Source organism: Dasypus novemcinctus, chromosome 14, assembly GCF_030445035.2.
Source record: "Dasypus novemcinctus isolate mDasNov1 chromosome 14, mDasNov1.1.hap2, whole genome shotgun sequence".
Taxonomy (NCBI): domain Eukaryota; kingdom Metazoa; phylum Chordata; class Mammalia; order Cingulata; family Dasypodidae; genus Dasypus; species Dasypus novemcinctus.
In genome coordinates, this window is record NC_080686.1 from 58719205 (window position 1) to 58745295 (window position 26091).

A 26091-nucleotide genomic window follows, 5' to 3' on the forward strand; every position below is an offset into this window, starting at 1 on the left:
AGTTCCAAAACCGAAATTGAACCTCTGAGACTTTCAAGACTATCTCATCATAGAAAGGTAAATTTCCCCCCAGGTAGATGACTAGATTGGTTTCAAAGGAAAGGAATAAAGATATTTGGCAGTCCAAATGGCCTTTTCTCCCAACAAATTGGAACCCATCATTTTCCTAGAACTTACAAAAGAACACTTACAAAGGAGTTGTCAAATCAAGAATTTAAAAACAAAACAAACAAACAACAGCCCATGTAGTTTTGGACACAACGGGTTTTCCCAAAGGCATGAGATTCTGTTTGTTCCAAAGAGGTGCAACTAAACCTGGGACTGTGGGTGGCCAAGTCTCTGGGGCATAGATGCCGTCCTGTTCAGTCATTGCCCTGGGTCACAAGAAAATCAGCCTGTTTTGCTTGTTTCAACATTCCCTGGATATATACTGTTGGTTTCTTAGCTATTTTAAGGAGAGAAATTATATTAATTAGTTTCACATTCTTGCTACTGAATAATTATTATAATTAAGAGTTCCCCACAGAGGTAAAAGAAAAATTACTTTGAAATGTGAATTTTCAAAAGGAAAGATTAATCAAGAGGTTCTAATTTCCATGCAAGGGATGGTTCTCAGTAACATCTGATGAATTCTGCATCTATTCACAGATGTCACTAATTTATGGTATTTGTTATATACTCTGTTATTTAAATCAAACATCATTTATTCCTAAAAAGTTTGTGAATTTTGGGAAGGGTTAGCATTACACCTGTTTTGAATATCTGAATGATACAACGAACCCATGCCTAAAAATGTTTACCCTCCACCCCAAATTATATTCTCCCGGTTTCCTCAAGTTATTGTGTGGCAGAAAATGAAGTTTTCAGAGAACTTGTGAGTTGGAAAGGAAGAAAAAGCTGAATTTAGATAGAAGGAGGAGGCTTTAGGAGTACGGAAAGTCTTGGAGGTTCAGCTTCAATTTGGGAACTTCCTTTATCACTAGTCTCATACGTAAAGTTTCCCAGACCCTTGAACAATGCCTGCCAGACAATGGGAGCTCATTAAATAACAGCTGAATGACTGACCAGATGAGAATGTCCCCTGGATCCTACCAGATTAAATCCTAGCTCCTCCACTGACCCCAGACAAGTTATTTAATCTTGCTAGAGCTCAGATTTCTCATCTGTAAAGCTGGATAATAATGACTAGAGTTGTTACAAAGATTACCTGATGAAATAATAAGTTTAATACTAATAATATTCCTGGGAACTCCTCAAGCATGGGGGCCACGTTTGCATTGGTACACATTTAGTATTGTGACCACAGAAATGGACAAGGGACAGGGGAAGTGTGGTTTCCACTGGAGGTCATTTTAATATCCGTAAGAGTTGCGACCCTTCCAAACTGGAAGAATATGAAAAAAATACAGAATTCTGACTAACAGAGTTTGGTGGTTGTTATGGATTGAATTGTGTCCCCCAAAAGATGTGTTCAAGGCCTAACCCCACATCCCATGAATGCGACCTCATTTGGAAATAGGATCTTTGAAGATGGTATCTGTTAAGATGAGCTCACACGCAGTGGGCCCTAATCCAAAGAGAAGAGTGTCCCTATAAGGAGGCGCGATTTGGGCAAAAACAGAGCGGAGATGGCCTCCTGATGAAGGTTTAGCGTGAGTTAGGCCACAAGCCACAGAAAGTCAAGGACTGCCCGCAAGCCACCACCAGCACTTTCAGACTTCAGAGGAAGCATGGCCCGGCCGACACCTTGACTTGGACTTCTAGCCTCCAAAACTGTGAGAAAATTAACTCTTGTGATTTTAAGCCACCCAGTCTGCAGTACTCTGAGTGGAAGTCTTAGCAAACTAAAACAGTGGTAAAGTTGAAAGAAGTTATGGAAGAATTATGTAAGAGCAGAATAATTCAATGAAGTGGCAGTACAGTCTTTTTAAAGCCAACCATGGAAACAAAGAAATATCCTAAGCAAGTTAATTAATGTGAAATCCACTTAAGCAGTGAAGACAGTTAGCTATAATCTTTTTCTTTTTTAGGTACCAGGGCCAGGAATTGAACCCAGAACCTCACATGTGGGTGCTCAACCACTAAGCCATATCTCCTCCCCTGAGTTCCTTCATTTGTTTTGCTTGTTTTTGCTTTTTCTGTTTGTTTTTGGAGGCCCAGAGAATCGAACCTGCGACCTCCATGTAGGAAGCAGGCGCTCAACTGCTTGAGCCACATCCACTCCCCTGTTAGCTATAATCTTAATGGAGAGTGTGGAATATTTACTTTACTCAAATTCAACGGAAAAATCAATTTAATGGCATATCTTGAACTTTTTATTAAAAATATGGATTTGGGGTTCCTTTTGTTATAGTGACCATTACAAGCGATTTGACGTGTCGGTAGTGTCCTGGGGAGAATACATCTCTTTTCTCAACCAAAGCCTCTTCTAGGTTTGCAGTCACAGTCCACCAAGATGGTCACCTCAGCTTACCTGTGACTCCATAACTTGTCCTTAGTTGGTTAGTGCTTTTAATCCCAGGAAGTTTTAAAATAGAATACAGAGATGAAGTAAATTAAATCTAAATTACTGATACTGCTGTATTAAGTGCAAAAATAGGTCTTCAGGGGAGCAGATGTGGCTCAAGCAGTTGAGTGCCCATCTCCCACATGGGAGGTCCTGGTATCGCAAAAAAAAAAAAAATCTTCACAATCATTAGGACAATCTGTGTATGTTTGGTATTTAAAATGTTTGCAAGCTTTATGTAAGGCATCTAAAAGATCAGCCTTCTGACATAAATTTAAATAGGTAATTGAGTTATTAGTTTTAGGCTCCTGCTGGTAAGTCAAAAGGTATAAAGAGTATGGGAAGGCTTAACAAAGCTTAAGAATCACCATCTTTAGAAGTTTACTTTATTAGCTTTACTTGGAGTGGTTTTAGTATTTGGGAAGGTTTTGTCTGCTGAAGAAACATGAAGGGCTTTCAAAGAAAATTGAACATATAAATTTATAAAAGCCAAGTATACTATTTAAAGGATGTTTATGAACTAGGCTTGTAACTGAAATTGATTAAGGGATGTTGGTTTACTCAATTAGAGTTGAAGAGACATTAATCAAAGGCTCCCTTAAAAGTGGTTGTTAAAACTGCTACATTCATGAGTAGAATAGGATTCGTGACTTGATGCATTCAACATATTTATTGAGTGTCTACTATGTGCCAGGCACTATTTTGGATGCTAGGATATAGCAATGAACAAAACAAGGGCAAAAAAAGCATTATCTTTCTGTGGCTTACATCGATTAAAATTAAAAGGTTTAGGGGAAAAAAACTAAGTCATAGTTTCATTTTATTACCTTGAATATTAATTTTAATACAAGTTAGCTATAACTAATCTCTTCATTAGTTCAAAAGTTCTGCTAAAGGACACCAAGAAGTGTCTCTTTTCATCCTTGTACCACTAATGACTAAGTTCATTTAGAATACTCAAAAAATGTGTGTGGCTTGAATGCCGAATCTTCTCCTATACTGACAAATTTTGTTCACATCACTCACAAGAAAGCTGAGTTAACCTAGGTTTTCTTCAGGAAGGTTAAGTAGCTGTGAGATATTTAAGTCTTCGTGTAGTCAGTCAGATTGTGTTTCTCCTGGCACCTTTAGGTGAATAAACTTTCCAACAGAGGGAAAAGGGGAAGTAATTTTGGAGATGGAAATACTTGTGGAGACTGGGGAAATCGCTGAATTGGGGACATATTAAGGTACAGGGTTGGGAGTCTTCAGAGCAGTTGGGAAGTTGGGGGAATTGGGTGAGTAGTGAAGAAAGAGTGGTAGAAAAATAAAAGAATTCTCAACTATTTAAAAAACTTCTTCCACCCAGGAAAGAGGAACCCCTCCCGCCACCCTCCTTTCTTTCCCCCCAGCTAATAATCTGTTTCAAAACCAAGAAGTCGAAATTGCTTTGCTAAAAAGTTCTATTTGGGTAAATAAGGCTCTTGCAAGACGACTTGAAAACTCAAACACGCATCCTTTCAGTGGAAAATGTTTCTCGGTTCTAAAGAGTACACTGACAACCAGTCTTTCAAACCATAACCAATTTGTAAATTGACCATTATTTTGATAACTCAGAATCACAAGAACCACACTGAGGCAGTCCCAGCAAACTACAGAGAACTGAAGCCTAACAAGGACCTAAACTACTCGTTTTCCAGAGCAAGCCCCAAGCTAAGAACTCACTGAGTTTGGAACCCATTTTTCAGCTGCCTCCAAACCCCATAGGTCACAAACCACATATTCCAAAACTCCAGGCCGCACTAGTGGCTCCCGTGGCCGCTCCTCCTCCACTGCTGACTGCTCCCAATAATTGTGGCTAACTGCAAATTCCCCACAGTGACCTTTGGGACCAATTAGAGAGCAGGGGAGTGGGGGGAAGGCAATGCTGTAGAGTGGTTAACTCCTCAGACTCCACAGTCCAAAAGATAGTCAACCAGCAGGATTCATACACTCTCTGCACCTGCTTCTTCCTCTGTACAATAAGAATTATACCAATAGCTACTCGTGCAATTTCTGAAGGGTTTAAGTGAGATAACACATGTGCAACAACGCAGTGCCTGACATCATAAGTGCTCCAACTTATCTGCTCCATAGGTTCCCCAGTTTGTAGCAAGTGAACAAACAGAAAAACCTCATATTTCCTGCTTCCAGTGTTCTATAAATGTAAACAGTAATTACTGACATCTTGACTTAGTAACTTACTACTCTCTTCTTTCATCATTAAAGAAACCAAGAACTAATCCAATTCCTATTGGCTCATGAGATGCTGGATGAGGTACAGGCTTACATATGCTGTTCTACCGGCTGACAAGGATTTGGCTTCAATGTGATGAATAAAAATTTCATGAAAGAAGAGTTATGAGAACAAGTGCAGTGTTGGAAATGATAGGTTCTAAAATAATCAGTGCCTTTTTAGACATTTGGCCCCAAGCAGGAACAAAATACCACTGATAATAATTTGAGAAAAAGATTTTTCTAAATAGATCCATATAAACCAGGCTGGTTTTTTTTTTAGGGGGGGGTGAGTTTAATAATACAGTGTTAGAGAGTTTCATCTAGGAAAGGTGTACTGTAAAACATGTTCTAAGTATTCATTTACCTCTGATAACTTTAGTATTGTAAATACTTGTATTATAGTGAGGTGGACAGTTAAAAAAAACTCTCCATTAGACGGAATTTAAAGTTTGTAATAATATTTAAGGAAATGATAACATTATGAAAGAATGAAATATCTGATTAATGTTTAACTTTGTACAACTCGAATATAAACTTTAAAAATATTAGAAATTATAACATTTGAGTGCATATAACGTTTTGTACATTAAGATGAATTGCATGCTGTCCAGTTCCTCTTTGCACTTTCAGTCACCTTAAATAAACAAATATATACAGCCTTAACAGAACAACAGTGCATCCAAAGCAAATGTGCATTTTAAATTATTTCTCCTGGCCAAGTTTTTTTTTTTTCACTCAGCATTTTATATTAGCATTTATTATCATTCCCACCCTTTCCTTGACAGTTTGTAGTTCTCCGAACCAAGCAAGCAACAGGTTTAAAATGGGAGAAAGCAAAACCACATAAAAAAAACAAAACTTTCTTTTTAATGGTTGGTACAGGTTCTCTTGCTTAAACCATTTCATGGTCAAAGATGAGAAGGAAGCTAACTCTTCAAAGGACCTATATATGACCAGTGTTTGAAAATAACACTGGTGCAGGTTGGAGGAAACTTTATGTTTTATAGTTTCTGCGAATGGGTACTGAAGTTGTGCAGTGCTCTCTCCAGGTTCCTTCTGGAAGGTGACTTCCACCCCTGCCTCCTCCTTTACTCCCCATTCCCCATCTCCCACCCCCAGATAAATGTAACACTTTGCTCTTTTCACAGTTTTTCATTACTAAGTTTTAGAAACATTGCCTAACTGGTAATTACAATCTTAAACGATTCTTTTGGGGGAGCCCTGGGCTATTCTGGCTGGTAATCTTTCAGGAATGTCAGAGAGGGGAGGGAAAAAAGATTTTAAAAGAAACCTCAGACACCAGCACTGCATGGCCTTTCATCCTTCCCCTACCCGGTCCCGTCCCATCCCTTTATCCCTGTCTTCCTGGGGGGCCCAGCATCTCCCCTCTTGACCTTGCCCTTTGATTTCTTTGGTCCTTTTCACCTCCTCTGCATCGCTTACCTAAGTTATATATAGCTCCCCATCCCTTGATTTATTTTTAAATGGAGAAAGCATCTTCCCCTTAAAAGGGGACTTCTGAATCTTTGGCAAGTTCTGTTTTTTTTTTTTTTTTTAATCTATTCAAAACAGATATCATAAAGGGCTTTTTGACCGGCTATCTCCAGCCTAGGCACATTAGCCTCAGCCCCAGTCCCAGAAGATGCAGACCTTGTGGTTTCTCATTATCCTCCAGGGGGTTCCATTTGGACTAATTCTTGTCATTCCATTCATACCAACTCCCCTTTACCGCGTGAGAGAAAGCAATAGTTAAGGCAGGGACCCGCGCCCCCGCCTTGACCTGGAGGTGGCCAGTTCCCTGATGGGGAGTAGCGGGAGCAGAGCTAGCGAAGGTGCAGTGGTACACAAGTGGACCAAAAAGGCGCAGGGGTCCAAGTCTCCCAAATCTCTTCCAAAGGCAGGGCCTGTCCTGGCTCTCCTATTCCTTCTGCCAAGTTCCCTATTCTAATACGTTCAGCTTGGGAGGTCACTAAACATGGGCTATGCCAGAGTCAAAAGGACCACATCTTCTCTTTGCAGGCAGAAAACCCCAACGAAGCCAAGATGTGATCAAACATGATTTTTCTTCCTATTTAAATTAATATTTTTCAATCCATGGAGCAGTTTACAAACAAGTATATGTCTTCCCTTCCCCCACCTCCTATCAAAATCGATGAGACACACAAGGAAATCCAGAGCCACAATAATAAAGGGGAAGAGAGAAAAAGAAACAAAACAAAAACAAAACAGGAAAGAAATCCTCCTTGGCTTGTTTTTCCAGGGTGGCCAGGCAAGGTGTAAAATCCATATCTCCCTCTGGGCTGACAGGTGGAAAGTTCTGGGAGGGCGGCGCTCCCTTCCCTCCGGTCCAGCTGTCCCTCCACCCTCAGCCTCCAAGACCAGCTCCTCCTCCGCCTCTCTTAGGCCTCCCCTGCGCTCCCCGGTCAAGGCGGCGGGAAAGGCGCCGCTACCTGCAGCCGCACGACTCCACCACCATGTCCTCGTACTGCTTGTAGACCACGTTATTGCCCGCGTCGATGTACAGGATGCTGATGGGAGTCAATTTGGTGGGCACGCAGCAGCTGGGCGGGGTGGAGCCGGGGTCCATGGAGTTCATCAGTGTCTGGATGATGGCGTGGTTGGTGGGTTCCAGGTGCGAGCGCAGCGGGAAATCGCACACGCCCTCGCAGTGGTATGCCTCGTACTCCAGGGGCGCGATAATCCAGTCGTCCCAGCCCAGCTCCTTGAAGTTCACGTGCAGGGGTTTCTTGCTGCAGCGCAGCCTCGACTTCTTGCCATGCCGCTTGCCGTGACGGCTGGCGAAGGCCGTGCGCCGCCGCCGCCGGCCAGGGGAGGGCAGCCAAGGCCCGGCGTCCGGGGCGCCCGAAGGCGGCGGCCACGACCCCTCCGCGCCAGCGCCGGGGCCCGCAGCCTCGGCCGAGTCCAGCTGCTCGCGCATCTCGACGAAAAGGTTTTTGCGCTGGGATCGGGTGAACACCACGAGCAGGGCGCGCTCCTGGGGGGACCGCACCCTGCGGCCGAAGCCCAGACTCCGCAGGTCCGGGGGCTGCGTGTGCGGGGACCCCGGCCCGCGCTCCTCGGGTTCCCAGGCGCCCGGCTCGCCCCCCGCGGCCCGCAGCTCCAAGCACAACTGCTTCTCGGGCTGGTGGCGCAGGCCCTGCCACACGTCGAAGACTTCCCAGCCGGCCAGGGGCGTCCCCTGCGGGTCCAGGGTCCGTGCGTCCAGCAGCAAGGGCGACAGACAGGGGAAGAGCTGCACGTGGAGCGGCCCGGCCGGCGGCCCCCGAGGCGTTACGGGCGCCTGGCGAAAGAGCCGCAGCTCCGCGCCCACCAGCTCTTCTTTGTCTGAGAGCGTGGACACATCAAACAAATACTTCTGTCTCCGGAGAGGAGTGTGCGAGAGATCGTCTGCGAGATAAAAAATAATTACAGTCAGTTTCACTTAAGGGGGAGATGGGCCGGGTTCTCTGCGGCCGCCCCCGGAAGGAAGAGGGCGGGGAGCGGGAGCGGGGCAGGCCGGCCGGGAAGGCCAGCTCGGCCGCCCCGGCCTTCCCACCCCAGCCTCCCCACCTGGCGGGTGCACAGCGCAGGGAGGGGCGCACCGGGGCATGCCACCTCCTTCTCCGGTCAGCACCGGATTCCCGGGGCGGAAGTCGGTGGGTGCCTGAGCGGTGGCTGCAGCGGCGGCCACCAGGGTTTCCCCCTGGAGGCTGCGTTACCACTAATGTGCCCTTCGTGGTCGTAAGCCTGGGCTGCGCTGCCCCCAGACCTGCTCTCAGCTGGCTGGTTCTCATCATTCACGTCTGGGCGCAAATGTCACCTCCTCCCAGTGGCCATCCCCGACCACCCTGATCTAAAGTACCGTTGGTCGGTCACTATCACAGGACCCTGGTTTATTATCTTCCCAGCACTTAGCATTATCTAAGTTACATCGTTTATATCTGTCTCCTTAGCGTCTGCCTTTCCCAGCAACACCCCGCCCCCACCAGCCCCATTAGGACAGAGATGATGTCCACCACAGCGCCGAGTGCAGCGCCTGACTTAGAGCCATGACTGACGCCGAGCACACGCTGGGGAATAAGTCAGAAACTTCTAGGGCAGAGCGATTCCTACTCTTGGCTGCACATTAGAATTATCTGGGGGATTTGAAAAATACCAATGCCAGGGTTTAGCCCCAGACGGAATGAATCAGTGTCTGAGCACAGGGCAGATAGGATGAAGGGCTGCCCCATGTTTTCTTGGTTTGTGTGTGCGTGTTTTGGGTTTTTGTTTGTTTGTTTTTGCTGTTTGTGTTTATGTATATTTCACAGCAAGCAAAAGCAGTGAGGATATCAGAAGAAGCAGGTGGCAAATGAACAAACACACATTGAGAAGATCCTCCAGTCAATAAGAAATAGATACACCTGCAGGAAGAGACCTCAAAGATCCATGCATGCGCGCACCCACACACACACAGTGACATGCCTCCCACAGTCCCAATCTGAAACCCTCTTGCTTTGCGATTGATAAAAATTTTGGTTACAAGTGGGAAAAGTAAATTGGGGGCATATGGGAGGTGGCAGGTTTTTAAAACCCAAGGTGAATTATTCTGGACCGAGGCAAAATTGGACTTCTCTTTTTGACACATTTGTGTATGAAGCCAACCCCACTTCAATGTGCAAGGCGGAAAGCTAACCAGATTTTCCCGGGCTGACTTCCCATAAAATATTTACAACCCAGCAAATAAAAAAATCCCCAAAGCCCCCAGCTTTCCCCAGAAGCTAGTAAAGTTTGGGTCGATTTCAAAAGTAAACGTTTCACTGGGTCCCGAGTCCAACCCTCACTGCCTGTCCAGATGCAGCCCAAAGCACTGGATGTGGAGCCTTGGCCATACCCAGTCCCCACTCTAGGCTGACCGCAGGACCGGCTGCCTCCCTCTGACACTCAAGCCCCAACCTGAGATGAAGCTGTGGGAAGGGTTAGAGAGGTGAAAAGGGAAAGGCTGCTAGAGGCAGTTGATTTATAGAAGCCAAGACCTTCAAACCGACCTGGGTCACATTAAAATCAGTGGGAATTCAGCATACTTTCTTTTCCTCCTTTAAAGAAGCCCTCCGTCTGACAATGCCCAGCCACTGCCCAGAGCTCAGGTTCTATCCCCTTAGGCTTTGCTTTCCTGCCTTGCCTATTTCTGTCTCCTCAAACATGTAATGAGAGGGACAACCTAAAGCACTTGCTGCACTAGAGAAATGTTATCATAGCTAACATATTCTTAATCCTTAAACACATTCTCGGTTCTATAAAGTAGGTGCTCATATTGTTCCCATTTTACAGTTAAAACAGAACAAAACAGCCAAGGTGTAGAGAGATGAAGTCAACTATGCAATGTCAGACAGCTAGAAAGTGCTAAGGCTGAGATTAATACCTAGGTCTGTTTCATTTCAGAGTTGGAACTCTTAATTCCTATGCCCTAATGCCTCTTCACTGTAGTCCAGGTGCTATTGTCTAACAGCAACGAGGACTGGCTGAGACATAAGAGAGGCGGAATCCAATATCAAATTGTATTTGCAGGGTTTGCTAGGAATAAAAGTTGGACTTCCTTAAGAAACCATCTCTGCTTGCTTAACCCTGGAGATAGCCTGTACCAGGCTGGAGAGCATTAGGCAGGTGTCAAGGACAATGATTTCTTTCTCTCTCTCTCATGCAACATGGAGAGGTCACCCTACTTTAGTTTTCACTCTTTTTTGTAAGTTTGGGCTAATAAATTGCTTAGTCTGCACAGTTCAGATATTTGTCTAGTCCTCAAGTGTGATCAGACAGAGGGAAGATTTGTGAAGGGGGTTCTCTCCTGATTCTGCAGCCTGGGGATCTCTGCTGATCTTTCCACCAAGACCAGCCCACCCTTACCATTTCCAGGGCTCAGGGCAAGAGTTCAAGTGGGGGCTCCAGCCCGCATGTTACTTCCTTCTCTTCCCACACCAGCTCCATCCACACTTCAAGGGGCGTTGCCTGCAGGTATGTATATGCCATTGCCCACAGGTCCAAACTTCCCAGATCTACAGGAGCACAGAACAGCGGTATGGTTCACTCTTGGGAGGATGGAGTGAACAGAGTAATGAAGAAGCTACCTAAACCCTGGACACGGGCTCAGAGCTATTTGGGCAAGAAATATGGGACATGGTCTAGAAGAGTGGCTCTCAAATCCTCTAAACCTTCAGTGGTCCCTAAATCTGCAGCAGCAGCATCACAGAACAACTTGCTAGGGATGCAAATTCTCTGGAGTGGAGCCCATAATTGCATTTCTAATAAGTCCCCAAATGGGCATTCCTCTTTGGGACCCACTGATCTAGAAGAAGGATGGGTGCAGACTCTGGCTAGGTGGGTCTTGGATTCCCCACTTTCTGAAGGAAGGAGAAAGCAGGGCCCTTCAGAGCATAGGGCCCAGAGCAGGGTCTAAGGCAGTACTCACCAGAACCAGGTCACTCCATTTCCCAGCCCTTTTCTACCCCTCACAGCTACTCCATTATTTTACCCTTTCAACCACATGTTCTCTTTTTGGGTTTCTAGAATCTCTAAGCCCTAAACAGATCGTGCAAGAAGGTGGCTGCTCTGTGCTGCTCCCCCACAGACCACATTCCCCACCTGTCTGGGCCTGCTCTGGAGCCAGGCATCACAGAAATAGCCCAGGGGAAGCATTCGGCCTGCGGAGGGCACACGCCACCACCCACTGTGACCCTGCAGATGCTCTGCCTGCTGGCCTGGCATCCAAGGCTTGTCCTGCTGCGGTGGGCCACCTGTGGGCAGGAAACCTGCCCTGAACACTCCCCTGCACAAACCTCCTCTCTGTTTAACCCTTTAAAGCCTTTAAAGCGAGGGCCATGGTCATCAAACAAGCCCCTCTTCCATCCCCTTGACTAGAAACATACACTTATCTTTCAAATTCTCTTTGTGGCACTTCATGACACTCCTGGAAGTGAATCCTGTGTCTTAGGCCATTGAATTGTATTGATTAGTAATAGAGGATTGGAGCTTTTTATTTTGCTTTTAAATGCAAAATAAAAATGCAACCTGGTTTGCTATAGTTTAGCTCACATCCCAGTTAATTCAGTATCTGTTGAGTATTAGATATATAAGTCTTACGAGTTCTAATTTCTGGATTTGTGCTTATCCACTGTATTAGTCAGGGTTCTCTAGGGACACAGAATCAACAAGAGGTATCTGTCAATAGTAAGAGATTTTATAAGTCTCTCATGTGACTGTGGGGATGCACAAGTCCAGGTTCTGCAGGCAGGCTGCAAACCAGGGCTCTGATGAAAGTCCAATGAAAGTCCTTAATGAATTTCCGGGAGACGGTGGCTGTCCAAAGACAACCTGGGAAATTCTCTCTGAATGCTGAAATCACTTCCCCTTTTAAGGCATTCAACTGATTGGATAAAGTGTCACTCATTGCTGGTGGCAATCTCCCTGGTTGACGTAGATGTAATCAGCTACCTATGCAGTAAAGTCACCAGTGACTAAAGTCCATGAATGTCCTTGTATTACAGTTAGCCCAGAGCTTGCTTGACCAAACAACTGGGCACAATTACCTGGCCAAGTTGACACATTAGCCTAATCATCACATCCACTTTGCCTGGGGGGTGGGTAGAGAATAGAGAATGGGAGTGCCAAGGCAAGAAAAGCACCAGCCTATCTGAAGAAAATTCTTCATAAATAATTCAGCTTCTTTTAAGTTAAGAGCAAGGTGGAAAAAGTCTGAGGACGCCCCATTGACACATGCACTTCTAGTGGGAATGTATGAAAAATAAAAAAGGAAAACAAGTAAGGGACTGAGTAAAGAACCATTTGCAGAGGGGGTGCTATTACACCCATTTTAAAGCCTAGGGAACTGACTTAAAAAAGGTCATCTGTCCACGATCACAGTATGTGATTGGAGGAAGCTATTGATAGGAAAGCCAACACCAGAGAATGCTAAAGCGGAAAGGAAAGCAGCATGCCTTTCCCAAGGCGCCACAGACCTGAAGCCCTGGAGCCGGCAACCCCAGGAAGGCGGCCTGGGAGAGCACAGAGCACCGAAAGCACCTCGAGGCCCCCAGGGGGGCCTATTCCTGGGGCCATCTCGTACAGGGTTTCTGAAAACCTGTAACTTCGTTTGGTTTGGGGCGGGACCACATTTTTACAAGACATTACTGAGATCAGACCCTCTTAAGGGTCTTAGATGAGATTTTCTGTCTCCAGCCATCCCCGAGTGAACACGCATTCTCCAGTTCTCCAGCCTTCCGGACCTGGAGGCCTTTTCCCACCGCACACTCTGGGCTCCCAGATGCTCCCATCTTCTAAGTTTGCGGTGACCGTGGACGCTACTGGTCTGGCGTTCCGCCGGCCTCCTGCAGCGGCCCAACCCTGTGTCCCGCCCCCACAGGCTCAGGGATGCTCAGACACAGCGACTGCACCCGGCTCAGAAAGCCAGGAAGACCGAGGGCTTTCCCCCACCCCCCCCAACACCCCCCTCCCTCCCAGCCCGGCAGTCAGGCGGAGGCCGGCCAGGGCAGGGGCCAGGCAGGGATAATCACCTATCTTTGCAGCTGAGCCATTCCCCACATCTACAACAGTAGGTAGCGCTCATGTGGCACCACCTTTGTGCCAGGTACGTGCTTAGCATTCTGAGGCTCTCTTTCACTGAATCCTCAGAGCAAGTGGCCGAGGTCGGCCTGACTGCTAACCTCTTTTACAGATGAGGAAACTAAGCCCTGGGGGGTGTCCTAATTGGCCCAACATCTTGCAACTAGTAATGGACAAGTTCTGAAAGTCCTAATTCCAAACGCTGGCCCCCAGTCCTGCTGCCACATCCCCCCAGCCCCCCCACCACCACCAGGGCTCTTGTTGGAGGACAGGGACGAAGGGAACAGGACACTATCATTCATCACCAACTCAGTCAACACAAGGGCAATGTCTTCTGAGCCCAGAATTCGTGACTGGGTTTAGAGCCACTTCTCTAGACCTCACAGCTTCAGCACTACCCTGAGTTGTCAAAGTGCATCAGGTTGGAAAACAGAGCCAGGTCTACTGAGTAAAATTGTGCCACCAGCCCCTCTCCCTTGCGGTGTGAAGGCCTCAGGGTATTCTGTGCTCCAATAATTACCATCCCCCTGGAACACGGTCATCTCCTGGGCATACCCCCTGAGTGTGTAACCTAAGTCAGGCCTCTATTGAGCTCTGTAGTGCAAGGTGTTGAGTGGTTGCTGGGCATCCTCACTGAGTGGGTTCAGGAAGCAATGCATTCCATGCATCCTCTTCATGGTGTCTGGGTCCCAGTACTCTCACTTGACCATACCGAACAATGCACATTAGCAAACACTGGTATAGTGCTTACTATATGCTGGGCATGATCTAAATTGTATAATTTGCACTAACTCATTTACTCCTAAAAACAACCCATTGGAAAGGTACCAGTATCATCCTCATGCTATGGATTAGGAAATAAATATACAGAGAACTTAAGAATAACTTGCCCAAGATAGTAAGAGATAGCGGTGGCAGTCTGGCTCCAGCATCTGTGCCAATACCTTGGACATCACAGAGTTTGACTTCTGTGCCTGATGGTTCCATCTGGAACCTAAGATTCCATCTCTCCCCTGCTGCCTGTGACTGAAGCACATCAATATCTGGTCTCCAAAAGCCACTCATTTCCTAGTTAGCAGAATTTAGGGGATGTCAGCATAGAATTTTTGAAAGAGAACTTACAAGGAAACTTAATTTTCTCCACCTGCAAAATGGGGATAATAACACCAGTCACAGAGTCACTGAGCAAGACAAATGAGATAAGATGTGGGAAAGATCACTGAAGACTTTATGCAAATTTTAGATCCTATTGACCCTGATGGTTTAGAGTCCAAAATACTTAAATTTGAATCCTGATCTGTGACATAATGGCTAGGGGATCTTGGGCAAGTCACATAATCTCGGGAATGTTCATATGCCTCATCTGTTACACAGGGATGTGGGTTGGAGCTATGTTCCCCAGAAAGATGTCCTTAATCTCAATCCACTCCTGTGAGTGTGAATCCATTGTAAATAGGACCTTTTGATGAGGTTACTACTGGTAAATTGTGGCCCAAATGAATCAGGATGGACCTGAACTCTATTACTGCAGTCCTTTATAAGCAGAATGCAATTCAGACACAGAGAGAAAGCCACAGGAAGAAGCTCGAAGTCAATGGAATCCAGAGAGGCCAGGAGAGGCCACTGTGTGCTTTACCACGTGACAGAAAAGCCAAGGACCAAGAATTGCCAGCAGCCAGCTGTAGAATGCCAGATTTTCTGGAAGAAAACATCACCTTGATGACACCATGAGTTTGGACTTCTCCTAGTGTCAAAACCACGAGTCAAAAAATTCGTGTTGTTTAAGCCAATCCATTGCATAGTACTTTTTTAGTAGCCAGGAAACGAAAACAGGGGATATCCATCCCTCCCTTGCAGTCATCGTATATAGGTCAGAGTTAATACAGGGAGCACTGTCCATGCACGGAATAATCTCTCAATGAATGCAGCCATTATTAACTATTACTACCTATATTTAGATGGGGGGTACGTCTGTCCTTGTCTAGGCCTTCTTTGAGGAGATGTAGTCCAGTTCTTCTACTAGATGTCCACGAGGGAGTGAGGAAAGGCACTAGGCAGGAGAGAAAAATGCGCTTTGGGTTCCTGATCATCTGAGGCTCAGCAGAGCGTAATGTCCTTGGCAGCTATGGCCTAGCCCCCATCGCCTTGATCCTTCTCAGTCCTGTGGTGCCACATTCTCCTGTCGGCCACCGCTGCTTCTCCCAGTGTCAGGTGAACAAACTACCTCCACTCCCTTACTAAGCAAAGATTAGGGCCCTCCTTGCACGTTCCCTCCTCTGCTGGGGCAAAGGCCAGTACTAGCCATTAGGGCTCCCTGTCTGGGGAGCCGAAGCTCGAAGTGGTCTGGTGATCGGTGTCCCAACCTCTTCACCCATCTCCTTGGCATTCATTGAGCCCCTCTGGGGTGAGGGACAAGGGAGTTCAGTGGGCAGCGATATTCCTCATTTTCTTCACAATGACTTGGACTTCACAAAGAGCCATGCACACGGTCAGTGGATGAGAAAGGCTTTATTTATAGCAAGAGGCCCAGCGGTCACCGTGGGTCACCCCCAAAGGTCCCGTCGGCCGTTCAGTCTGCCTGCGTGTGCTCTGCTCGCCACACACTCACCCGCCCAGCTTTGCCTCTGGTCTCTCGGCTTCAGCAGCGCCTTCTCCCTTACAGCTAGCCCTGCATTTCTCAGCTGCTTTTCTTCTTCCGAAGAGCAGAACTGCCCAAGGGGAGTCCTCTCGGGAGTCTCGACGAGGTTTTTCCACTCTTTTCTCCCAGGCCTCGCAAATCCGCGCCTTACGCCCGGAGACCAACCTGGGTCTTGCGGAGCCTTGGGGACTACGCGGGTCCGACGCCCTGCCTAGATCCCACAGAGAAATGTCTTCGCACAGCGAGATCTGACTCAGCGTGAGGTAAAAACAAATGACGTTTTTGGGGAACGCCGGATTCCACCGGACTGAATTCTAACTCCGCGTGCCCTCGAAGTCTCAGCAGTCTTCAGTGGCAGTAACGCCAACGCCGAGGGCGCACATTTCGGGAGGAGACGCAGACCCGAGACTCATCCTTTCTGGCGAGCACTGGGCAGCCCCAGCAAGAGCCCAAAGATGCTTCAGGAAGACTCCCTTCTTCTAGGATGAAAAGCATTTACTCACCAAGTAGTTCCTATGAACCTCGTTGGTAACAGTCTTCATGACCGTGTACTCACGCCAGGGACCGGAGAGCCAGAGAGGGAGAACTGAGGTCAGGGCCACTTCACCCTGGACTCCCGATTCATAGACCCAATTCTTAATCTGACATCGTTGTAAACGATACCTAAACAGAATCTCAGAAACCTGCGGACGCTCCCAACCCCTCCGGCTCCGCCCTCCCGCGGCGCGCACGCAGCCTGCGCCCGGGTGCGGTGCGTAAGGCGCCCCGGCCTTCCCGCAGGTCACTGCTCTCCGCCTAGGGGCACGCTTTCTGGAGCGCAAACCTGGCTGGTTTGCTGGAAGAGACCCTCCCCGCACCGGCGACCCAGTAGGCCCCTAGAAACTACGGGGTAGAGGTCGGGGAAGGGAATTCGCAGCCGTAAAGCCGCGGTAGGAGCTGGAACCACGCTCCGGCCGCTCGACTTTCCCGAGAGTTTCTACGTCAAAAATAGAAGAAAAGGTGCCCGTTTTATGTGGTTTTCCTTCCCTGCTGCTCCAAACCCTACGGTTCTGAGACAGAAGGAGGGAGGGTGTTAAATTGGCGTCTCCTCGTGGGCAAGACATTGGGTCCTCAGCGCCCAGGGGCTCTTCATCCAGAGGCGCAGGAAAAACCGCCGCGGTGGGGTCTCTAAAGTGCTGGGCCGGGTGCCGCCCCTGAAGCAGAGATCGCTGCAACCCGGCTCCGCTGTATGCGCTTTGGTCTGACTCGAAATCACGTCGTTGCACCACGATCCGTGGTGGCGGCTGTGGACCGCAGTCCAGCACTGTTCGGTTTCCTTCCCGGGGGGGCGTCGGAGAGGCGGTCAGCTGGGAAGCGGGCTGGGGGCTGGACCAGCTCGCCTGGAAGGCTCCCCACAAAGCGGGCGCACGGATCCTCCTTGGCTCCTACGTTGCGGGGGAGGGGGAAGTTTCGCAAAGAACCTCACCAAGCCAACTCTCCTCGCGGCCCTCGCTCCCTTCCCCTACCCCTCTCTCCAAACCAACCTGACACCAGCCTGGGCCGGAGGCCCGCCCCTCGCGTCTCCCGGAGTCCCTCGGCGGAGCCCCGCCCCCGGGCGCCCGGGCCACTAGCCGCGCAGCGCGCGTTTCTCGCCGAATGCTGCCAGCACCGCCCCGCCCGCCCCTCCCGCGCCCGCCGCCCCAGTTCTCAGCCCCAGCAGTGCTAATGGACTGTCCCGGAAGGCTGAGAGCGGCGACCCTGGAACCCATTAGGCAGTCGAGGACCTATTTAATTCTTGTAAACAGGAGACACCATTCAGCCAACATTGAGCTTAAAAATAAACAGGGCTTTAAGGGAGGCGATAGATATCAAGAGGCGAAATGGCCCGGTGGTCCACATTGCCGCCTCCCTCACCTGGCAGCCTCGGCTCCGATCCCGTCTCGGGATCCAGAGAGAGTCGTTTGATCCAGGTTATTCAGTGACCGAGAGGTTATCGAACTAATGCCCTTCGCTTTACTTAAAAGTCCGCAGGGATTATTGTTGACTTGCCCTGGGGCGTTTGATGCAAACAGCGACCAGGCAGGAAATAAAAGTTCTCCGTCCTACCCGGTTTCTATCATATCATCTTTCCCCCACCTCCTGGATCCGGTCTCGCCTCCCCTCTCCCCGCATCCCCTTCGCCGCAGAAAGACAGCACCAGTTTTGAGCAGGTCAGCCGCAAGAACCCGGCGAGCTGCGGGGGACACGGGAAGGATTGCGTTCCGGGCTCCATGCATGCAGCCCCCGGTTTCCTGCGGGTCCATGCGACACGACTCCTCGCCCCCTCGGAAGGGAGAGCTTTCATGTCCTGATTCAGTTCGGGATGAAGGGATTCGCAAGATCAATGGTGGACTGCGGTTTAGATGAATTTTTCTTTTTAACATGCAGAAACGACAAGATGATTGGGCAAGTTTTTCAGTACCCGCCCCCCAGCACCACGGCGCAAGCTCCCACAAGCCAGAGAGCCTCCTGCCTCGGGGAAAGGCGCAACGTGCTTCTGAGATTGGCCTCCCAGCGAGGAAGCTTGCCGCGAATCCCCGGGAGAACCGAGCCCTCGCTGCAGAAGACGCTAGGTGTTTCTTAACTTCTTGCTTTTACCTGTAAGGCGGCCCTTACGGCCTAAGGGACCGAGATGATCATAACAACAAGCCACTTAACAACAAGCCAACGGCTAAGGGGCTGGCCTTTCAAAAATGTCTTAATCATTTCAGCCAGAAGAGCAGAGCAACTTCTAGCTGAAGGCTTCCTTCCCCTACCCCGGGTATACTTCCGTTTCATCGGGTTAGGGTAGTAGCCTGAAACTGGACCGCAGCGTCAAGCCCCGCGCTGGCGCTCCTGCGGGCGCGCCTCAGACGCACACACTTGAATGCTCAGAAAGCCTTTTCCAAGGCTGTTCCCTCTTTCCGGAGAAATAAAGCCTAGATTGGAACCTTCTGCCCGGCTTCCTCACTTGGCCGTCTGGTCTGAATTAGTGTTTTTATAAGGGACTCAAACAAATCGAATACAAGGTCACCAAATAATTAACAGTTGTGAATTCCCTTCGTCCCCATTAAAATACTTCCCTGCTTATATTTCATTTTCCGTTTGCCAACGACAACAGGGTCCCGGCAAAGTGCTGCTGCGTTGATTACCCCACCCCGGGGCCCAGGTCCACCCAGAAACCCCGCTGTTTTGCGTAAACATACTGTACCAGACGAACTTCAATCGCGAGGGAATTATGCACTTTCCGAATGCCTTCCCTGCAGCCGGGCTATCCCTACAATTGTCCTGCTCTGCCCCCTGATAACCATGACCCAGACGGTAAATCAAGAAGGCAACAATCAGCTGCAGACTATCCCGAGAGCCATTTCTAGGGTGTCAAGTTCCTCAAGGATGTTGCCATCTCGTTTTGTTTGTTAACTGTTCCTTACTGCCTCCTTCTGAGAGCGCTATTGTAACAAAACAAAATATTTTCAGAAAAGTATTCTTTCAGAAATCATCTGGAAACCTAACTCACTCAATATTCTTAGGTTCGTTTTGATTCTCTTATCCTTGAGAATGCCCCCCCTCCCCCGTTGGAACTGTGTGGCACTTCTCACTATACAAACTGGAAGTCTGAGCTTTCTCTCACGCGCTCTCTCCCTCCCTTCATCTGCCTTTATCTCTCGGCCATGTTGATTCATAGACGTTCTAATTGCCTGTCTTTTTCAGGCCCCGGGACTGGGAGTCCTGGGTCCCTATATTAGTAGCCTTTTAATGAATCATTTCTGGTGCTAACTGAATTTCTCTATATCCAACCTGGTCCATTCTGATCCTGTGACTGCACCAACACACACATATACACACACACACACTTCCTCATCTTCGTGGATCCAAAGGCATTTTAAAGTATTCAAAAATAAAAGGAGGCATTTTAAAAGATCGTAGCTAACAGTGGTTTGTGCCTCCACTAAAAAAAAAAAAAAGCAAAAGGAGGAAGCAAGGCACATCACAAATTCAGACCCTTAAATATAGCTCTATTCCAACCCCCCCCCAACCATTAACTGGGTCTTAAAAGACTATGAAGAAATATTAGACAGAGAAAATCTGCCAAAATTTTGACTTCTGCTTTTTTTGCCAGGGTCCCTTAGAAACCTCCTCATCCCTTAGAAACCTCCTCATCCCTTGCCCTGTCCACACAGTGCGCTGCGGTACTTGAGCATGCAGGGTCTAGACAGCGATGCCAGCCTCACCTCTCACTAGCTGTGTGACCATGAGCAACTTCCTTAACCTCTTTGCCTTCTTCATTCACCAACGGGGCGATTAAAGCACCCTCCCTCGAGGTTGTCGTGAAAAATTAAATGAGGTAATCGATGTAACAGATTTTAGCACAGTACTTGGCATACTGCAAATGCTCTATTAACTTGGCATTTATTATTACCCATAGATGTTTGGAGATCAAACGAAAGAGACATTAAAAACATATATTAAATCCTCCACATGGGCGGGGGCGGTACAGGACGTGATGCAGTTGTGGAAGACCTAAAGCACTCTTCATTCACTTTGGTTCAGTTTATTTCTGCTCTCCCACTCCTAATCGCCGCGTTCAGGGGCGAGCAGGCTTTGGGGGCGCCTTCCCTTTTCGTTGCTCCTCTCCCGGAGGGATTCCGGCTTCTCGGAGCCAAGCCTACCTCTTTCGATGACGATTTAAACATCCCCGAGGCAAGGCGCAAAGTTAGCTGCGCTGGCCGCGCTCTAGGCTGGCGGTTGCTCCTTGCTCCTTGCTTGGCAACTCTGCGGGTGGCTGGGGGTGGGGGGAGAGGTTCAGAGGGTTGGCGCGGTTAAGAGCCCCCACGTGAGAGGAGCGGAAGTATTCGCCAAGAGCCCGGGATGAGCGGCTGGCGGGTCCCTTCCATCACGGGAGACTAGACACCGTTTGATGTGTTATGACATGAACCCTCAATTAGATCGCTGAGTTGAAACACTCCAATCAGGGGCCCGATGCTAACCAAGCCCCGGAAGGTCCAGCCCGAGGTCACCGCCGGTGACACATCAAATCAAAATCAGTGAGAGGGAAAGTGAGGCTTTCCCTTCATCAAGCTCCGGCTGCAGCCTGCAACAAACCCCCTCCACTGTTTGCCCCCTCCCGCCCGCGACTCCGCACTCCTTCGCCCCCGCGCGGCGTGCGACCAGCAGCGCCGTCCTCGCGGCCAACTGCCCTTCTTCGGGGTTTCTGGGAACCTGGGGGCGGGGTGGAGCCGGCGCCTTTGAAGCAGCCTCCCGGGTGGTCACGCTGCGTCCCTTCCCTGTGTGCCACCGCGCTCAGCCCCAGCCCGTGACGGCACTGCGGGGTTGAAGCTGGACGTCTGCATCTCAGTCTGGCTGGCCTAGAGACCTTGGCTCGCGAACAGAGCCGCCCACCCCCACCCCGCGCCCCCGAGCCTGAGCGCGCAGCCCGTCCCTCCCCGGCGCGCGGTGCCTTGACCCGAGGCTGCAGGACAAGCCAGGGTGCAGCGAACCCGCATTTACGCGGGACCTGGAGACCCCAGAGCCCTTCACCCTTGACCGAACGCGCAGATTTCCTATGCATCTCGGAACGACCCCGTAGGGTCTCTTGGTCTTATGTCAGACCCACAGGTCTCAACGAACACATTTAGGGATGCCTGCTTGGGCCGGGGGTGGGGGGCGGGGGGCGGAGATTCTTCACTTCCTTTCCGAGAATAAAAAACGCGCGCCCCTTCGTTGACCAGTCCCGGCCTCCGGGATTTCTACCCTTGTGTGTGTGTTTCGGGAGGGGGGGGGGGGGGGTGTTGAGCAATTTTCTCTGAACCTGCTTAGTCCCTCCTTGGATAAGAGTAGAAGAGAAGGTGGGCGATGAACAGAGGATTGGAGGGACGGGGGGTGACCGAGCAAGAGGGGTGAGGATGTGTGAGGAACTGTGCTGGCGGCTGGGAGGCTGGGACCCACTTGCAGCCTATGTAGAAACCACGTGTATTTGCAGAGGTGACTTTAGTAGTTCTAAAATCATCATAAAATACCCGGCGTTAATTTGCCGTCCGAAGCTTTCAGCAGCTAATGAATCTCGCTGACCCGGGCGGCAGAGGCGTACTTGGCGTAGGCAGGATCCTCGCCCGCAAGGAAGGAGACTTCGAGAAGAGAGGCTTGGGGGCTGAGCCCGGATGGGGCCGGGACCTACCGGCCCTTAGCCGGCGCTGAAAACTTCTAGAATGCGCAAGCGCCCAAGGTAGCTGGGGTAGAGCAGCCCCTCAGACTGAATCCCAGCTCGGGAGGCTTACTAAGGCAACCCGACTTTCACTGATCTGGACCCCTTGCGGGAAAGGGGTCAAAGCCACCGGGCCAAGTCTGGAGAGTTCTGGGATGTCTGGTAACTGCCCAACTCTCTTTGATTCCTTTCTTCCTCTCTTCTCTTCTCTCTCGTTCAGCCCTTCCTTTCCTATCTTTCTCTTTTCTGATTCTCCTCCCACGTTATTGTCTCCTCTCTTTAGGAAATGAGTTTCCAGAGCCCGTGGATCTCTCTCTAATTCCTGGAACAAGGGGGTCCGCTAAGTTTTCTCGAAGGCCTGGCCACGCTGCGGACCAATGCCAGTGGCAAGGAGGGGGCGAGGGGTTTCTGCAGACACCCACACGTGCAGCCGCACCCCAGAGGAAAGGAGGAATAGAGCCACCGGTGGGAGCGCAGCTAGAGGAACGTTGCCTGGCTGAGAAAAAATAGGTGTGCACACCTGCACCCATGTGGATCAAGTACCAACCAGCCCCCAAACTTAGCCCGTCTGCCCCCGACCTGCCCGGCCAGTTGCTGCCACTGCCTGTGCAGAAACTTCTTGGGTTATGGCCTCGAAGTGGCCCCGGAGCAGGACGCAGGAGCAGAAAAGTCCATGGGCGCGGGGCTCCCGCCTGGCTGACGAACCCCGCACCGGCCACAGGGACCGAGTGGAGAACTCGCGCGGCGGCTGGACCAGGGCACTGCCGGCGCCACTTGCGGACTTGCTCCTGGGACCGCGGGGCTCGCTTCTGCGGGTTTTCCGCGAAGCTGACAGGAATTCCGGGCTTTCCAAAGCTCACGCATACCCCAGGGTGCGCCGCGTCGGTCCAGCAGCTCAGGCTACCGGCCGCGCATCCCGCACAGACCCGCAGCACCAGGCGGGGGTTCCATCTGTCCTTCCGGCAGGTCGCTTCCGGGGATGCCCCGACCCCTTTCCAGCCCGGGTCATCTACCTGTCTCCTTTTCACCCCGCCCCCACCCCCATGTCCCATACACCAGCCACGGCACGAGTCACCACACCACGTTCTACAAAAAAGAGGAGAAAAGGAAGGAAGGAAAGAATGAAGAGAGGATTGCAGACTGGAATAAAATCTGCAGCTGCATACAGAAATCTACTCAGGCTTAAGAAAAACAATTTAAGAGAAGAAAGTGCGTAGTGCACCAGAGCGGGAAGGAAATTCACAAATCCAAACTCCCACCAGAACTAAGCAGCGCCCTGACTGCAGAGCTCCAGGGGGAGAGGAGTCAGGCGTCTTCTCCGCCACTTACCTAGTCCCCTGTCTACAAAGCTAGTGATCGTATTAGCCGACTTGGAAGACTGGAAAAAACTGGCATTGATGCCCAGTTTCTCGGCGATGGAGTAAGTCCTGTAGATTGACAGCATGTAATCGTGGGGCACCACCCGCGGGCTCCTGCCCGGCGGCTCCTGGTCCCGGGGCTGCTGTGGTCTCCGGCGCCGGGGATCGTGCTGCGGCCGCGTCTGGGGCTCCCCGCCCTCCGGGGGCTCTCCGTCTGCCCCACTGTCCCTCGGCGCCCGCGGCGCCCGCGGCATCTTCCCTTCCTTGCGGCCCCGCATACCCTTGGCGGCGCCTAGCTCGGCAGACGACGAGGATGATGAGATGGAAGCCTGCTGGAATCCCGGCAAATCCCAGAGGAAACTGATGAGGAAGACGGCCGAGAGCAGGACCCTGGGAGTATCCATGGCGAGCGAGCGGCTGTTCTCCTCGAGAGGCGGTTGCGGCGGCGCAAGGCGCGAGGGGCACTGCGCGGCTGGACAGCGGCCGGGGCCCGGCTCCTCGGGCGGACTCCGAGTGCGAGGAGCCGGGTCCCAGACACTGAAACCCCGGCCCTGCCACGCCCCCTCCCGCCCCTCGCCGGGAGGGGAGGGGTAGCGAGGGTGGGAGGAGAGGCCGGTGGTGCGGGCAGGAGTTGGGAAGTGGGGGGGTGGGGGGTGGGGGGGGTGGAGAGGGGCCGCAGTGAGCCGGAGTGGCAGGAAGACGCAGCGCCCCCGCGGGACGCGTGCGGGGTTGCCGGGCTGTGCGCGCAGCGCGGGCCGCGAGCACCGGGCTGGGGCAGATGGTCGCGGCCGCCCCGCGGCGAGGAAGGGGCCGCCCGTAGCTCCAGGGTCCCGCTCGCTCTCTCGGAGGCTCGGCAGCTTCGCAGCGCAGCGCCTGCTCTCGGTCCCTGCCCGCAGCCTCCACTTTCCTGGGAACCGCCGCTGCCGCGGGCTGCGAGCTGGCTCCGGGCGGGGATACCTTCCTTCCTCGGCCGGGGCCGTTTGCTGCCCTCAGGGGCAAGTCCGGAGCCCCGGAAGCCTCGCGATGCGCCAGGCGCAGGGCCCAGCTCTGAACCCCATTCTCTCGGCGGGGTACCGCTCTCAACAGAGACAGGGCGTCTGTTCACGGCCCTCGAGGTCAGGAAAAGGCCACGAGTCTTTAGAGTCTGGATCGCTGCTGAAAGCTGCTGCGCTCCCATGCAGGCCCCAGCCTCTCCTCTCGTTGTCCCCAACCTCTTCTGACGCTGGCGTTAGCCGCTTCATTTCTCCTTCGTCCGCTTCCCGGGCGCTCTTTCCTCTCACTGCCTGCTCCCCGCCTCCACTCCATCCCCATTTCCCTCTCTTCTTTCCCTCCCGCCTTCAGTACTTCCTCCTTCCCCGTGTTCTTTCTGCATTCCAATGTCCTCTTTCCCCAGTCTGCTTTTCTTCTCACACTGCCCTCCCGTCTCTTTTCCTTCCCCCCTCCCCTTGCAGTGGACCCCTCCCTTTGCAGCTCTTCCCCAATCTGTTTCTCTTCAGCCCAGCCTCGCCCATCACGAGTTTCCTTTATCTGTCCCCAGATTCCCTGAGCTTGTCTTCTCCGCCCACTGCCTCGCTTGTTCCCCGGCCTGAACGTAGGAAGACCGCGGGCTGCTTCTCTCTCCCAGCGCTCTGTGCCCCTGGACTGCTATGGAATAGTTTTCCTGCACATACTGGGTGGCCAGGCATCAGCCGTAAAATTATCTCCTTTAATCGCCCCCAAATTTACAATTTTCATTTTCACAGATGAAAAATAATGAGACTCAGAGACGATAAATGACTTTTCCAAGGCCACTCAGCCAAAAGTTCTGGCAGCAAGGGATGGAGCTAAGGGCTTGCGCCTGGTGCCTTACCTGAAACAGCATACAAGAGTCCATTTCTGGCCTACCATCCCCATTCCATTTCTTGCTATTTTCTTTTCTTTATGATTTTATTTGATCTCAGGTGGGTTTTCCCCTCCCTGGCACTGCTTTTTTTTTGTTCCTAATCTCTCTATTCCCCAGTCCCTCTTACTCTCTTCCTCCTCCCCCCTTTTACTTTTTCATCCTCCTTTCTACCCTGCAGGGACTACTCACCTGTTTCCCTGCACAGAGAGTTTTCCCCTCTGCTCCCTTCACCTCTCCTAGAACTACTGAACTCTGGGCTGTGCTCTCCACCTGGGCACTGGTCTGCCCCAGGTAATGGCAAACATCTACATTGAACTTGTGTGGCAGGCATGGCTCTAAGCCCTTCACAGATATTAATTCATTTAATATTTACAGCACTCCTATGATAAAGGTGCTATTGTTAAGCCTATTTTAAAAATAGGGAAACTGAGGCCCAGGATAACACTGCTCTAGAGTCTGTGCTTTTAGCTACTGCGCTGGACAACTTGGCTACTCTCGTCCTGAACTCCTCCATGGATGCCTCTTCCTTCAGCCCTATCCCAATCCTACTTCTTTTCTCTAGTTCTGGTTTCATACTGGCAAGCTCTGGGAACTTATGCCTATTACTCAAAGGTGTTTTGCCATAACCTTTCCTTCCTTCCCCTCTCTGTGCTTCAA

The 26091-nt window shown here is 50.6% G+C and overlaps 1 protein-coding gene across 1 annotated transcript; it reads right to left on the reverse strand.

The window, feature by feature from the left end:
- Window positions 1–5203: 5203 nt before the first annotated feature.
- Window positions 5204–24047, reverse strand: GDF6 (growth differentiation factor 6). Its single transcript, XM_004474690.4, has 2 exons — window positions 23524–24047; window positions 5204–8170 (listed from the first exon to the last, which is right to left on the reverse strand). The coding sequence occupies exons 1-2, from the start codon at window positions 23954–23956 to the stop codon at window positions 7209–7211; spliced, it is 1395 nt and encodes a 464-aa protein (XP_004474747.1). The 5' UTR covers window positions 23957–24047; the 3' UTR covers window positions 5204–7208.
- Window positions 24048–26091: the final 2044 nt, after the last annotated feature.